The sequence below is a fragment of the Scatophagus argus genome, chromosome 24 (assembly GCF_020382885.2).
Source record: "Scatophagus argus isolate fScaArg1 chromosome 24, fScaArg1.pri, whole genome shotgun sequence".
Lineage (NCBI taxonomy): Eukaryota > Metazoa > Chordata > Actinopteri > Scatophagidae > Scatophagus > Scatophagus argus.
The window spans coordinates 11,851,241-11,864,685 of NC_058516.1; the positions used below are offsets into that span (position 1 = coordinate 11,851,241).

Genomic DNA, 13,445 nt, shown 5'->3' on the forward strand with positions numbered 1-13,445 from the left:
GTAAAAAGTACACACCCATTGCCATCATCCCTAGATGTGAATGTGGATTTGATTGTCTGTCTGATAATTATTCAGTGGAATTAAGTTTATCTTTAGCAATAGTGTGAGATGATTTTGTGTTTTGAACTTCATAGCATGAGAGCTCATGTGATCAATACCCCCTGCTGGAGGCATTTCTGTTTTACAGGCTTTTGGTTATGATATAATAATCACGTAATTGTTCTTTTCAAGTTTCAAGTCAAGTTTGTTTTTTGTTTTTTTTTCCAAAGACACGTCAGCATACACACTTACATGAGAAATTCTAGTTTGTGAATGTGTAGTCAAGATTTGTGGTCTTAAAGAAATTACTTTACACTCTAAAATAGGGGCAACACTTACGCTTCTCACTTAAATGTGCGTGAATGGGTGAATTCAGTGTCATGCAAACTGTGGGAGCTTTCAGATGTATGCATAGAATTGAATTACACAGAGGCTGTATTCTCATAAAGAATATTTTTGCAACCAAAGGCTTTGAATTTTTTTTTTGAATTTTTCTTTTTTTTTTTGACCCAAAATTGAGCTTCTCCTTTTTTTTGGTTTCTTTGTTTTATTAAGTGCCTGTAGGCGTCATTCCGCTCAAGAATAAATGTTGCCATTACAAATTTCTGCTAACCAGGGATTATGCTGAAATGTTTGGTATGTTGTAACTTTGCACTTATTTACATTTAAGGTTTTATTATGAATTGATTTTTAGATTTAGGCACAAAAAACATAAAAACACAAAAGATCACGTTTTTGGCTTTAAAATACCTAGAAAATTTGAGAAAAAAAAATGAAAAAAGAAATAAATAAAGTCAGGCTCTGGTTCTTACTGCACTTTAGGTAAAACACTGAAGTAGAACACTAAAGACATCCAATCACATTTACACACACAACAAACACGCTCGTTAAATCAAATCCAATTAAACCTTCCATTTCTTTTTTTATCTTTTTTTTTTTTTTTTTTTTTTTTTTTTTTAGAAAATACTGTGATATTTTATTAAAAATGTTGCAGAAAAAGTTTATACAGGTGTCCAGCCAGAAATATCTCTATTATTACTTAAGGCAAAACCGCAAACAAATATAAGACAAACTAAGGATTTTAAAACTCTACATTAAAACCCTTATTATTTTGACTGGTTTAGGGACCAAATGGCAAGAATATATATATATTTAATAGAATTTACAAATAGCTTAAAATCTTCTGGATGTACTTCCATTTTTTCTAATAGGATGCAAAACAGAAAGAGAGTTAATGATTACTTCTGTTGTAATTTTATATTAATTAATCATTAATATTTACACTCATTCACTTGCTTTTGTAACCAAAAATATCACAAGCCTGGCACAATACTTTACATATTGCTAGCATATGACAATTTGAAATATCTAACATATATTTCTTTACAAACATATCCAACTAATATTGATACAAAAAAAAAAAAAAATCCACTGCCTTTTTTTTTTTTTCATTTCTAAATAATACATTGCTGGTCACATTGTAAGCTCAGGCAGTGCTGAGATTGCAAGACAGAAAAAGCCCACAAATAAAACTATTGGAAGCATAACAGGATGACAGCAGGTGATGGGATCAAGTCAGTCCTCATTCTCAGACAGGACACATGTCTGAAAATGGAGAGTAAAGCTCTTCCTGGACATGCAATGTCTAAAAAAAAACGGTAACAAAGCAAAGCACAAGACAGTACTGTATGCGATGACCTGCAAATGCACAGTGTACATCTCTCCAAGGATGGGATTGTGTTTGCATTTTGGTTGTTCTGTGAAAATAATAATATTAATAATAATGAAACACAGGTTGTAAACAGAGAAAAAGAAAGAAGGATGTTGGAATATATTTACACGCACCTAAACAGAAAGCACAAGCTGGGAAAACCCAAAAGATCTCAGCCAAAAAATAAAAACAATAATAGGAGAATCTCCTTTCATATATATTTTTTTTCTTTTTTTTTTTTAAATCTTTAAATTCCCACACACAACGATATACTATTTTTTCTGTTTTGTTTTGTTTTGTTTTTTTTAAAAAGTTTTTTAATAAATACATTTCACGCTGGGGTGTAGAATTCTGTGCCCAAGTCAGGTGTCCGATGCATGAAGAATCATGAAAAGATGATGCTCCGGATGCTTAACTGTTGCTTTTCAACAACTGTTGCCATTGTCTTCCTATTTATGGCACAAAAGCCTCCGCAAAGGCTTCTTTGTCACACTGAAACTGTTTTTTTTGTAAGAATATTAACAGTAATCCCCTGGTTGCCTTGTCTTTTGGTAAAACTCCTCAAAACCTCCCATGAAGCTTAGCTCCAAATAGAGTTATTACTATGATAACATTCACTTTGAATATTTTTCAATTTATACTATATATACTTTTCAAGAAGGCATCGTAGCAAAATAGCATCTGCTGAGTCTGTGCTTCACACAGTTTTATCTTGTCATATTTGCCTTGCAAGGTTAGTGGCTAATCCAGAGGGAATCCAGCACTGTCCAGTCCCAGCAGAGCTATACCCTTGTGGTGGAGTGGCCGTGGGGTAAGTTGGTACTGTTCTGGCTGCCACCGAAAGTGTTGAAATTGTGCAGGGGCTGCATGCCAGCCAGCGAGTTGGGGATCATTGTGATGGTGCTGGGCGTCATCAGGGGTATGTCATCGGGCGATCGGCGCAGTGTGAGGGTGTAGTCGGGTGGGCACGTGAGGCGAAGTGTGTCGTGGGTCTGCAGCGACTCACACTCGTGGTGGTGCTCGTGCTCAAGCTGCTGCTGCTTCATCTGCAGAGACATCAGCTCCTCGCTCTGTAGGTGGGCCACATCATTGGCTGTGGATGGCGTGTTGGTTGGAGCAGAGTTGCGTTGCGGGGTGGGGACGCGACGGTTTGATTCGTGCCGGCGCTTGTCTTTCTTGTAGTAGAGCGCAGCAAAGGCAAGGATATTCAGAAAGAGTAGGGATGCTCCAACTGCGATAGTGACACTGAGCTCGGTGGAGTAGTCCCTTTTGGTTTCGATCACCACGGTTGACTCATCAGTCAGGTCACCACTCTTGCGCTGGTCAGTAGTCTGTTTGGTGTTGGCGGATGGAACCCCTGGGTGACGGGTGGTGGACGGCCAGTTATTTTTTCCAGGGAAACGTTTGGTGTAAGGGTAAGGGGTGGTGTCCTGTGGTGGTATCTTGGTGGTGGTTGATACATATTGGAAAAATTCATTTATGTTGTGAAGATGCGGAACTAGTTCTAACCAGAAAGCGACCTTGGTAGCACGGTAGTGGTCTCGGACTCTGGGTTTTAGACCAATGTGAAGGTAGAGTTGGTCTTTAGGGTTATACTTGGTCCAGGCGACCTCCTCAAAGCGGTTGGGTTTTGTGTGGATGAACTTTGTGTCCTGTGGTACTGGTTGATTGGGATCCCTGAAGGAGGAAAATAAAAAAGAGAAGAAATGAAAACCAAAGACAGTTAATCAAATTACCAGCCCGTACTTATGTACCTGAATACAGCCCCAGATGTACTGCTCGATGATTGAATATATGGTACCTTTCTCCAAATCCATTATGACACAGTAAACATGCAGTAATGAGACATAAAATAACATAATGACTATATTTAAAACTGTCTGTAAATTTGCTTTTTTTTTTTCTTTTGAAGCAGCATGAGAATACAGATGAGTCATTACTCCATAAAGTCAAAGCCTTTCCTCTATTTTCCCTCTCCCTCTGTTCAAAGCTAATGTGTTTCCAGGTGACTCAGAATTTGAATGCATGAGCTGACAAAATGTTCTGCGTCCTTTATACTCTAATGAAACATTCCCGACTCTGTTGTCACATTTTTTTTTTTTTTAATCAATGTCACCTGGGGTGCTTTTTTTTTTGGAGTTTGGAGTTTGCAGCAAGGGAGTGAAGGCCAGACAACAACCTTGGAGCTGACACACTCAATCATTTGTGCATGTATGGATGAAAATTCTTTCCAAGTTTATTTAGCACTTACTCACTAGTATGTAGCGGTATGTATTTAGCATGGAATTGGGAAACAGCATATACATGTGAGGAAGTCAAGTTTAAATTAAAATAAAATGAAAACCATATGGCCTTTCATTTTCTTTCTTTCCCTTTGAAAACCAAATTGCAAACTCACATCTGAATTTGAAATATCTCTGTTTAGTCTAATTATTAGACTACTGCATCTAAAACTGTGGTATTACACACAAACACACTATTACAATCAGTGTCAAGGAAACTTGTTTCCATGACAATGTAATCAAGTGAAACAGCACATGCAAGCGGCATTTTTGACTGATCACAGCTCTCGTGATTGTAAGATAGTCTTAATAAGGCGTTTTCTTTTTCTTTGGTTTCTTTGGTTTGGTTTTCTTTCCATACTTTTTAATAATTTAGTAAACAACTAACATTATATCAAAAGTCACAAGGTTCCTAGTACTAGTACAAGAAAAGTGGGTCACCTTGTAAAACATGATGTATTATCTAAGTAGTGTCTGCATAAAGGATATTAGTGCATGGATTCATGGAACACTTTATAAATCTGTTGTGCGTATTGTGTTGTACTCCGGCTTCCTCCCACAATACCAAAAAGTAGCCAATTAACCTAATGTGCATGTTTTTGGTATTGTGGGAGGAAGCCGGAGTACCTGGAGAAAACCCACTCAGGCACAGGGAGAACATGCAAACTCCACATAGAAGGGCCCAGACCGGGATTCGAACCTGGAACCCTCTTGCTATGAGGCGACAGCGCTAACCACTGCGCCACCCCTACATTTATACATTACATTTATATTAAGACATTGAACTAAACTGTGTGATGTTCATACCACAAAAAGTACCCTTTGGCTTTCCATGCTATTGTAACAGAGTGTTTTGTTAATTAGGACCTCAGGAAGAGTCGTTGTTGCCAAGATAACAGCTATGGGGGGGGAGCTGCTAAAGGTAGGGCAAACACGCTGATCCAAAATGTGCACACTTCCACCTGTGCCTTTGCCTTTTGTGGCTCTCCTATTAATAATTCTGCACCCAGCCATAATGTAAGGTCTGCCCTCCAACTGGTGGCTGCATATGGAAGCATACATGAGGCTGTACTAACATGTGGTGGGCCTGTCATCGTAGTACTAACATATGCTGGAACAATATGCCACTCCTCTGCCAGTGAAAAAACACAATAAAACAGAGCCTTCCATGCTCACTGAACTGCAAAATAAGTGATTTGCTTGAATATGTTTCCATAATGCATCCAAACTGATGATAATAAGAGTGACTCTTGCCATAGGTTGAGATGCAAAATCTGTACTCCTCTTAGTCTCACAGGTGTGTGAATACTGAAAATTCCCAGTTCTCAGAGTGATAGAACAGATGCTTTCAATTACTTGGATGAGCCATAATGTATTCAGCGTTATCTTCTACTGTCTAACACCAGAGCAGCTTTAGATGTTTGAGAAAAAAAGCCGCTTGTATATGTTGTGTGAATTTTAGAAATATAAACATATAGCTTTTTACTTCTTTGACCATTATTTTCATTCGTGCTTAACCTTTTTTTGATATTTATGCGGAAATGTTGCTATATTCACAAGATTTCTTTTTTTAAACAGAAATATTAAATTAATATCAATATGTGAGTCTGTCTGCAAGTGCTGAATGCAACCCAAGGTGACCCGACATCCTGCAACCAGCCTATGTGTGCACATCCACAACTACCAAATCCTTTTTGCTCTGAAATCAGGAAGAGTTTCTAAGCGTCAATCTGTTGTGATTCACAGCAGGAGACTTTGCATAGAATGGATGAGACTTGTTGAAATATGGCCACGCTCCCAATGACGAATTTGCTTTCAGTCAAGAGAAAGGAGCCTTTCCAAAATGTCTTTAAGGCAGCCATCCCCCTGCTGATCAGGCATCAGCTGGATGGAGGCCAGACGGGGAGCAGGGGAGTGAACGCTACGGCGTATGAAGCTCATCAAGACTTTATTTATTCACCTTAAACTGAATTTTCAGTCTGACTGCACTGCAAACACCCAGATACCTAATCTCAAGGTGCATGAAACAAAAACACGATCCAAATATAAACAGCAAGCAAATCCTCTCATCAGATTCAGCATTGCCACAGCACCAGAGGAGGATTTGACTTGTTTTATTAACCTTCTCTTGATCCCATTGACTCAGAAGTCAATCATTAATTAATCGCTAATCATAAAAGTTTTTGTTGATAGGCCACCCCAATTCCATCTTTTAAGTATCTAAAACTTCTTGTCTATAGCTACACTATATAGACAAATTATACAGATGCAATTATTGCAATTAGTTGTGGTATCGGGCTGTTTTTCAGGGGTTGGGCTAGGCCCCCTTAGATTTCATTTGTAGCGAAGGGAAATCTTAATGCTTCAGCGTACCAATACATTTTGGACAGCGATATGCTTCCAACTTTGTGACAACAGTTTGGGGAAGGCCCCTTTCTATTCCAGCACTGATTGTGACCCAATGCACAAAGAAAAGGCCATAAAGACATGGTTGGATGAGTTTGGTGTGGAAGAACTTGACTGGCCTGCGCAGTACCCTTACAAATGCTCTAATGCATTAATGGACAAAAGTTTCCACAGAAACACGCCAAAATCTTGTGGAAAGCTTTCCCAGAAGAAGATGCTGTCTATGTATTTAGAATGCAATGTCATTAACGACAAAGGTATTGGCGCATTTGGTCATTTCTTCAAAGTTAGTGAGGAAAATTTGGCTTCACCTATTTAGCTTTTGGTTAGAACTGATAATTATTAAATTGCTAGATCTTCATGTTATTATTTGGATGGTAATATTTACCATCATTATTTTCGTGTTCTGTGGTAAGCACGGGTTGAGTTCGGATGAGAGCATTGTTACGTCCACGATTTTATGGATGAATAAATTGAACCCTGAACCTTGTGTGTATAGACAGCAATAAACTGATTACTTTTGATACAAAAGAAACAGCAAAACTCTCACATTTAAGTGATTTCTAAGCCAATTATAGGTGTTTATTCTCAGTGGACAGAGTAAAGAGTAAGTGATTCCAGCAGCACGTTTGGCTGAGTGATCATTCCCTGAGGATGAGGTGCAATTTTAGATGCTGAAGTGAATAGTAACGTTCTGCATTTCATAATACTGTCGGAAAGGTTCTCATATATATAATGGTACAACATGAATAAAAATGCATGAAAACCCAAGGAAATGAAAGAAGGACTCACCCTGTTTTAGCAAAGTTTGTCCAGTAGGTCATGACGACAGCGCTGAGCATCACGTCATTCTTAGAGAAGTTGCAGTTGAAGAGATCTGTAGGGCCTATCATGGGGATTCCAAACACATATGGTACTTCATCACCATGGGCTGAGTCAGCCCAGCTAGGCTTCATGTCGCTCTGACAGTGGTGGTAGAAAGCATAGAAATAGGTTGGTGAGCCATACTGGGCATGAAGGTCAGCTGTGGCCACAGCTGGTGCCACCCACTGGTGGTCAGTGAACAGAGCCACCAGGGTCTTGCGCCTTGTCTCTGGGTTCTCCTTGTCTGCCCAGTCTGTATACATGAATTTGATGGTCTCGCGCAGAGTGTCTTTGCCCTCTGGGTAGCCATAGAGATGATCCACAAAGTCCGACACAGCAAAGTCAAAATCATTGGCAGACACCCCATCCTCACTGTCCACAATGCCATCTACAAACTTAAACCCCTCACCTTGATTGACCCCAAGCATAATGTCATAGTTGAGGAACTCCCCTTGTTCCATGAGGATTTGGGGATCATCTGGGATAACGTCACCATCAATCACAGGCCCGAAGGCGATGTGGTACTTTGCAGGTGTGATGTACTGCTCAATCAGTTCTTTGTAGTTCTTGTTCTGCAGACACTCCACCAGGTCGATGGTGTCCAGCATGTTGCAGCCCACCTTCTCAGCCAGGGCACGTGTGTACTTGGCAGGCTGGTAGTTGACTGCCCAGCTGGATAGTGCTGTGCCACTCTGGATGATGGCTTTCTGGAACAGATCTGAGATTGGAACTGGTATTAGTGAAATACAAACATACATACACAAATGCTGCCAGCAAAGAGTTGATAATTAATTCTACTAATTCGAGGTAGTTGATGCTTCTGTGCATGGAAAAGGGCACATTTTCTTTTCTCCCAAATACAGATCCTGATACACAGACTCGGGTATCTGCCTATACCAGTACCAGTGTATGATGCTGTGATCTTTTTTAAATTATAGCTCACGTTTTCTCAAAACCAATAAAGGGGCATTTCAGTGTTTGTGATTGATGGACAGTTAAAGGTTTGAGAGGCTGAAGAAAGCATCCAGGATCCAGCTGTATCATTTAGAGGGTACAATATCAATCCACCGTGTCAAAACAACCTACTGATGAACAGTGTAGAGTGTTTTTTTTTTTGTTTTGCTTTAAAGTGACTAGTGTATATGGCAAACATCTTTGACATTAATAACGAGAAACATGGTCAACTCTGGTTCCACAGTGAAGTAATATCACTGCCTTGAAAAATCTATCTCTTTTCAAGCACACAGAAGGTCTGACATGGTCCTAATCGTAGCTTTTGCACTTTAACAAAACAAAATATTAAAAAAAAAAATATTTGCTGTTTATATGGCAACAACACAGTTTCAACATCCTGGAACACAGCTTCACTCACTGCTATTCATCAAGGCCACAATATTCTAGGAACACTGGAGATATTCATATATATATATTTTTCTATATTTACTCATACAAACACAGTTGTGGTGACTCAACCAGTCCGACTTGAAAAGTATGTTTTGCGCACACACGCAGACATTTCCCACAAGGCCTGGTTAGCAGTATACAAGCTTTTACTGCTGCTGCTGTCAGATATGGAGTATCAATTAAACCTCAAGTCAGATGTTAACTTCAAAACTATACATACAGAGTGACTGAGATTTGCTGTGGTGCGTTTTCTGATGCACAAGCTGAGTGTAGTCCCATCTTCATGGCAGCTTTATAACAGTTTAGCTCCAGCGTACAATAACAAATGTAAAAATGGGACTTTCCTGATGTTGTATTATAAATCACCAAGAATGCTTGGGCTGGCCATAGCGTTGACTCTCTCAGTCATTATTTCTGCACTTCAGAACATGATGACTTTTATCTAAATGTAAAGTAAGCCATTCCTGTTCCCTCATGTACAAGTTGAAGAAAAATGAAACAGACCTAATCACTGCAACACAATACCCAAAGAGTGAATAGAAAGCCTTCCCCAATCTTACTGCCTATAAGGCAAACCAAATGGATTTTTACCAGCAAGATAAAAAGGTTGATTTTGTGAAAATATGTATTTTCTTTTCACAAAGCCTACATTTGTCCTACACAGAGAAGAAAATGGCTTGGGAACTAAAGCAACACTGAGATCCAATCCTTCAAATTCTTTTTTTTTTTTCTGACAGATGGGTCAGGCCATTTTCCTGGCTGGTTGTACACATTTGAGTTGCAAAAACTATTCATTTGAGCAAACGAGGCTCTTTTATTTAAAATGTACATTGTTAATATATGTAAATACAGCTTGATAATCTCAGTATCTGCTCCTACTTATCTCTTCTCCTCTAATGCTTTTAGACTGAGGCAGAATACACACTCGAATAAATACAGACTTTGTTGTTTCTGCGTGCGTGTGATCATGATGAGTAATCTGATAAAAAGTTATCAAAACAGGCTATTTGAATAACCAATGCAAATGAACTGATTCAGTTGTATTGTTAGGGGGGTTAGGGTTGGCTTCTGATTTGTGTTTGCTTGTGTACAAAATCAGGACTTTTACATGTTGTTCACACAAACAATGCACGTCAAAACAAAATACTCTCCGAGGCTACACTAAAGAAAAAAAAAATATTTTTTAGTAAAAGTGCACCCTGAAAATATTAGATCAATAGGAAATCTACAGTACAGAAAGTGGCCCCTTGATGCCTCAATACTAACTATCATAGCAATTATGAGAGTCTGGATGGGCTCAAACTCAAGTCCCAAGAGGGTTTTATCCACTCTCTACAGACTGCAGATCTCCCCAACAAATTTCTTACAATTCTGTTCTGTTACATGTTCTATTCAAGAGGACATTTTGATCCAATGTTTGAGTTGAACAGGAGAACTGCTTCTCCTGGTTACAATTTCCTTCTCTACATTTAAACACATTGTCATACCAATATGTGAATCAGCCCAGCCTTACTTATCAATTTCAGTTCAATTTCAATTTATTTATTTATATAGCATCTTATACAATCAAAATTGTCTCTAGATGCGTTAGAGACCCAGAGCCTGAACCCCTAAGCAAGCAGACAGTGGCAAGGAAAAACTCCCTTTTAACAGGAAGAAACCTTGAGCAGGACCCGGCTCGCAAGGGAGAACTATCCTGCTGATAGTCGGCTGGGTGAAGGCAAGGAAGAAGAGGTAGACAGGACAGAGAGGATGAAAGAGAGAGAGAGAGAAACATACATGAATGTATGCAGTCACATTAGAGAATTAATAATCCAAAAAGATAATCCACAGACTTTGTTGTGAGCTGTTTCACGCAGGAACCTTCTTCTTTCTGCTGAACTACGCAGTGTCACCATACAGAAGGAAATATGCATCCACTCATGAGCGAGAGGCTTATGCTCATGACAGGATGGATTTCTTTATTCTTTTTGCTCTTTTAAACGTGTCATGTAGTACTCAGACTTGGAAACTCACACCAAAATATTCAACATAGATATATACCACTACAGGTACTAGTTTATTGGGAAAAATATGTATTTTTGATTCTAGGGTGAAATGTCTCCTTAAGTGAAACGCAACTCACTGTTGATGTTGTTTATGTGAAGCCTGCGATGTATGTATGTATGTATGGCGTGATGAGTAGATGAGTAAATGATGAAAAGGACCTTTGAGTGTGAGCATATCTCTGTGTGGTTATGCATGCCTGTGAGTCAGGAAAACATACCTTCTGAGTAATGCGAGAGGGTGAGCAGGCTGACGCATGATGCTCCAGCACCAGAGCCAAAAATGGTCACTCTCTTTGGGTCTCCTTTGAAGGCCTGGATGTTTTCTTTGATCCACCTCAGAGCCTGAATTTGATCCAGCAGGCCGTAGTTGCCCTTCGCCGCCTGGTCTCCTGTGCTTAGAAACCCTGGATTGATGAAAACAAACAAGAGAAAAACAGATCTAAGCTTGCTTTTTTGGCATTGATTCAACTGAGAAGTCCAAATATTTTTTTTTTATCGTTTTTATTCATCAAGTGAAGTGCAGAATCCATTCCTAAAAGGCCTAAAAACCTCCTAATGTATCTCTTTCACTGTTAAATTAAGTTAGTTTAAGTTAAGTTAAATTAAGAAGCCATTGCAGCTTCCATCTGAGCTCCTGTCTTCAGTATTTTATGAAAAAAAGCTGTTTGACCTGTCAGTGTATATGACTTTATTACCTTGGACAGCTATCTTTAGTGAGATTTTTAAGCGAGGTTAGACCTGTAACAAGCTGTTGCTGAATAGCCTGCTTGAGAAATTACATGCCATGTGCTACGTAAACAAGTTTTATGAGTGTATCCAAAACCTGATATATTTTATTATTCCTCTGTGCCATAGAGCTTCAGCGCTGTCCAAAAAACACACTGATGAGCCACACTGCTGCTCTGGGTGACATTTTCCTTTATTACCATAGGCACACATCGATTGATTCAATCCCACATAAACAGTCCTATTCACTACAGAGCACAAAATGTGGATTAATCTGCTCCTTAAAATTATCCCCAACAAATTTCGTCCTGTTTGAGCAATTCTTAAAATCTACAGCATCCGGCTGTTTTAGGAAATGAAACCATGTAACCAAATGTCTGTAGGAAATGTACTTGTAGCTGAGAGCTTTTTGGGGCTATCATTCTTATTCTTATTCTTTGGCGATCAGTGGAGTAATAGTGATCAAACATTGTATCTCATGTCCATAAAGTTACCGTACTTGGGTCTTAAAGGTCTCGAAATCTTCAGAAAACACATTTCCTCTATTGTTCAGAGGTTGCTGGTTCAACATTTTTTGGGGTTTTAAAAGCATTTTTGAGACAATTATAGAGCTGATTTATGAGCGATGTGGTAACAGATTGTTCCAGGAAAATGACTGTGTAAAAGCTCACTTTGTACTAAGTGCATTCTGAAGAATGTCTTCCTATCTTAGTCTATTTTCTTCGGTTTTACATGTGTGGCTATGGTGATTATATATTGGACTATAAACACTGCCTAATCTTAGATGGCTTACACTTCACTACTGTGCCTAAACACATCCTGTAAAGACACTGAGCACTGAAGCTACTGCTCAGTTAATGTGCTGTACACAATGTGAGCCTCTTCAGCGATAGCAAACGTGTGAATGAGACATATTCTGATAGATCTGATCATCTTAAAAAAAGTGACTTTTAATTTCCAAAACATCTTTTCTGAAAAATCCTCAGAATCAGTTTACAATAAAACCTCGGACAATTATAATTAGTTAGCACATCAGCATGTTTCTACTGCCTCAAGTATGAAAAAGCCTTTGAATATGATTTCACTCATGGGTCCAGAAATGGTTGGCCAGTTGAGATCCCTTCCAGTCAAGTGCCAGACCAACCAGCCTGGCAGGGAGCTCCACATCCAAAACTTATTTACAAATTAGCAAATACGCCTAAACCCATTAAGTGGCTTTCTAAATGCTGCCACTGGGGGAACCGGTGGCTCCTCCTTGCCAGGTCTAGGCTTGGCAGCCAAGCCTGGCAGCGACAGCTCGTCCCTATGAGCTGACCAAGACCGAGGCAGTGTAAATGACAAATGGGATGAGGACCGCTGGGTAAGAAAGGAGGAAAAATAGGAGAAGTAGCCTGTGGCACTTTGATAGAGAGCAGATCCGGTTTGTCATGGTGAGGTGGAGGGGATGATAAAGAGGGAAGGAGGGCAGGGGTGGGGGAGGATTACAAGGACCCTGGCAGCCTCATACACCCTGTAGGATGACCACAGGCTCTCCACTTCACTCCCCCCTTCAAGCCCTCTGATTTCTCTTCTGTTCCCCCTTTTGCTGTCCCCCTGCCATCCCTCACCACAAAAGAACTGACGAGACAAGCGTGGCCTACCAGGCGCTCTCCAGGATGTGTGAAGATTAGCTGAAGCTTCATTTCAAAGAACTATCCCTAAAATAGACTGCAATTATAACTAAGCCTATTGCGCGCATACGTCACGTCAAAATATATGAAGTGTTTTAGCCAGGGAAATTTTATGTCAATGACCACTGATTTCATTAGCTGTAATGAAAATGTATGTGTAGGAGACAATGGCTGTATTGTCAGAGTAGGCACATAAAAAGCTCTTTCAGAGAGTCTTTCATATGGATTATTTTGTGAAGTAGTTCTCTTGCCAAAACCAAACCGCAACAGCAAATAACTCAACAATATAAACATA

At 39.4% G+C, this 13,445-nt stretch overlaps 1 protein-coding gene across 2 annotated transcripts in view; it reads right to left on the bottom strand.

Moving 5' to 3' along the window:
* Positions 1–569: 569 nt before the first annotated feature.
* nlgn4xa (neuroligin 4 X-linked a) overlaps positions 570–13,445 on the bottom strand; it is a 76,651-nt gene continuing 63,775 nt past the window's right edge. For both annotated transcript variants that reach the window (XM_046382189.1, XM_046382190.1), the window contains 3 exons: positions 10,973–11,158; positions 7,231–8,020; positions 570–3,427 (listed from right to left, as the gene is read on the bottom strand). In XM_046382189.1, coding sequence (XP_046238145.1) covers positions 2,533–3,427; positions 7,231–8,020; positions 10,973–11,158 — 1,871 coding nt within the window. In that variant the 3' untranslated portion in view covers positions 570–2,532. The remainder of the gene's footprint in view (positions 3,428–7,230; positions 8,021–10,972; positions 11,159–13,445) is intronic.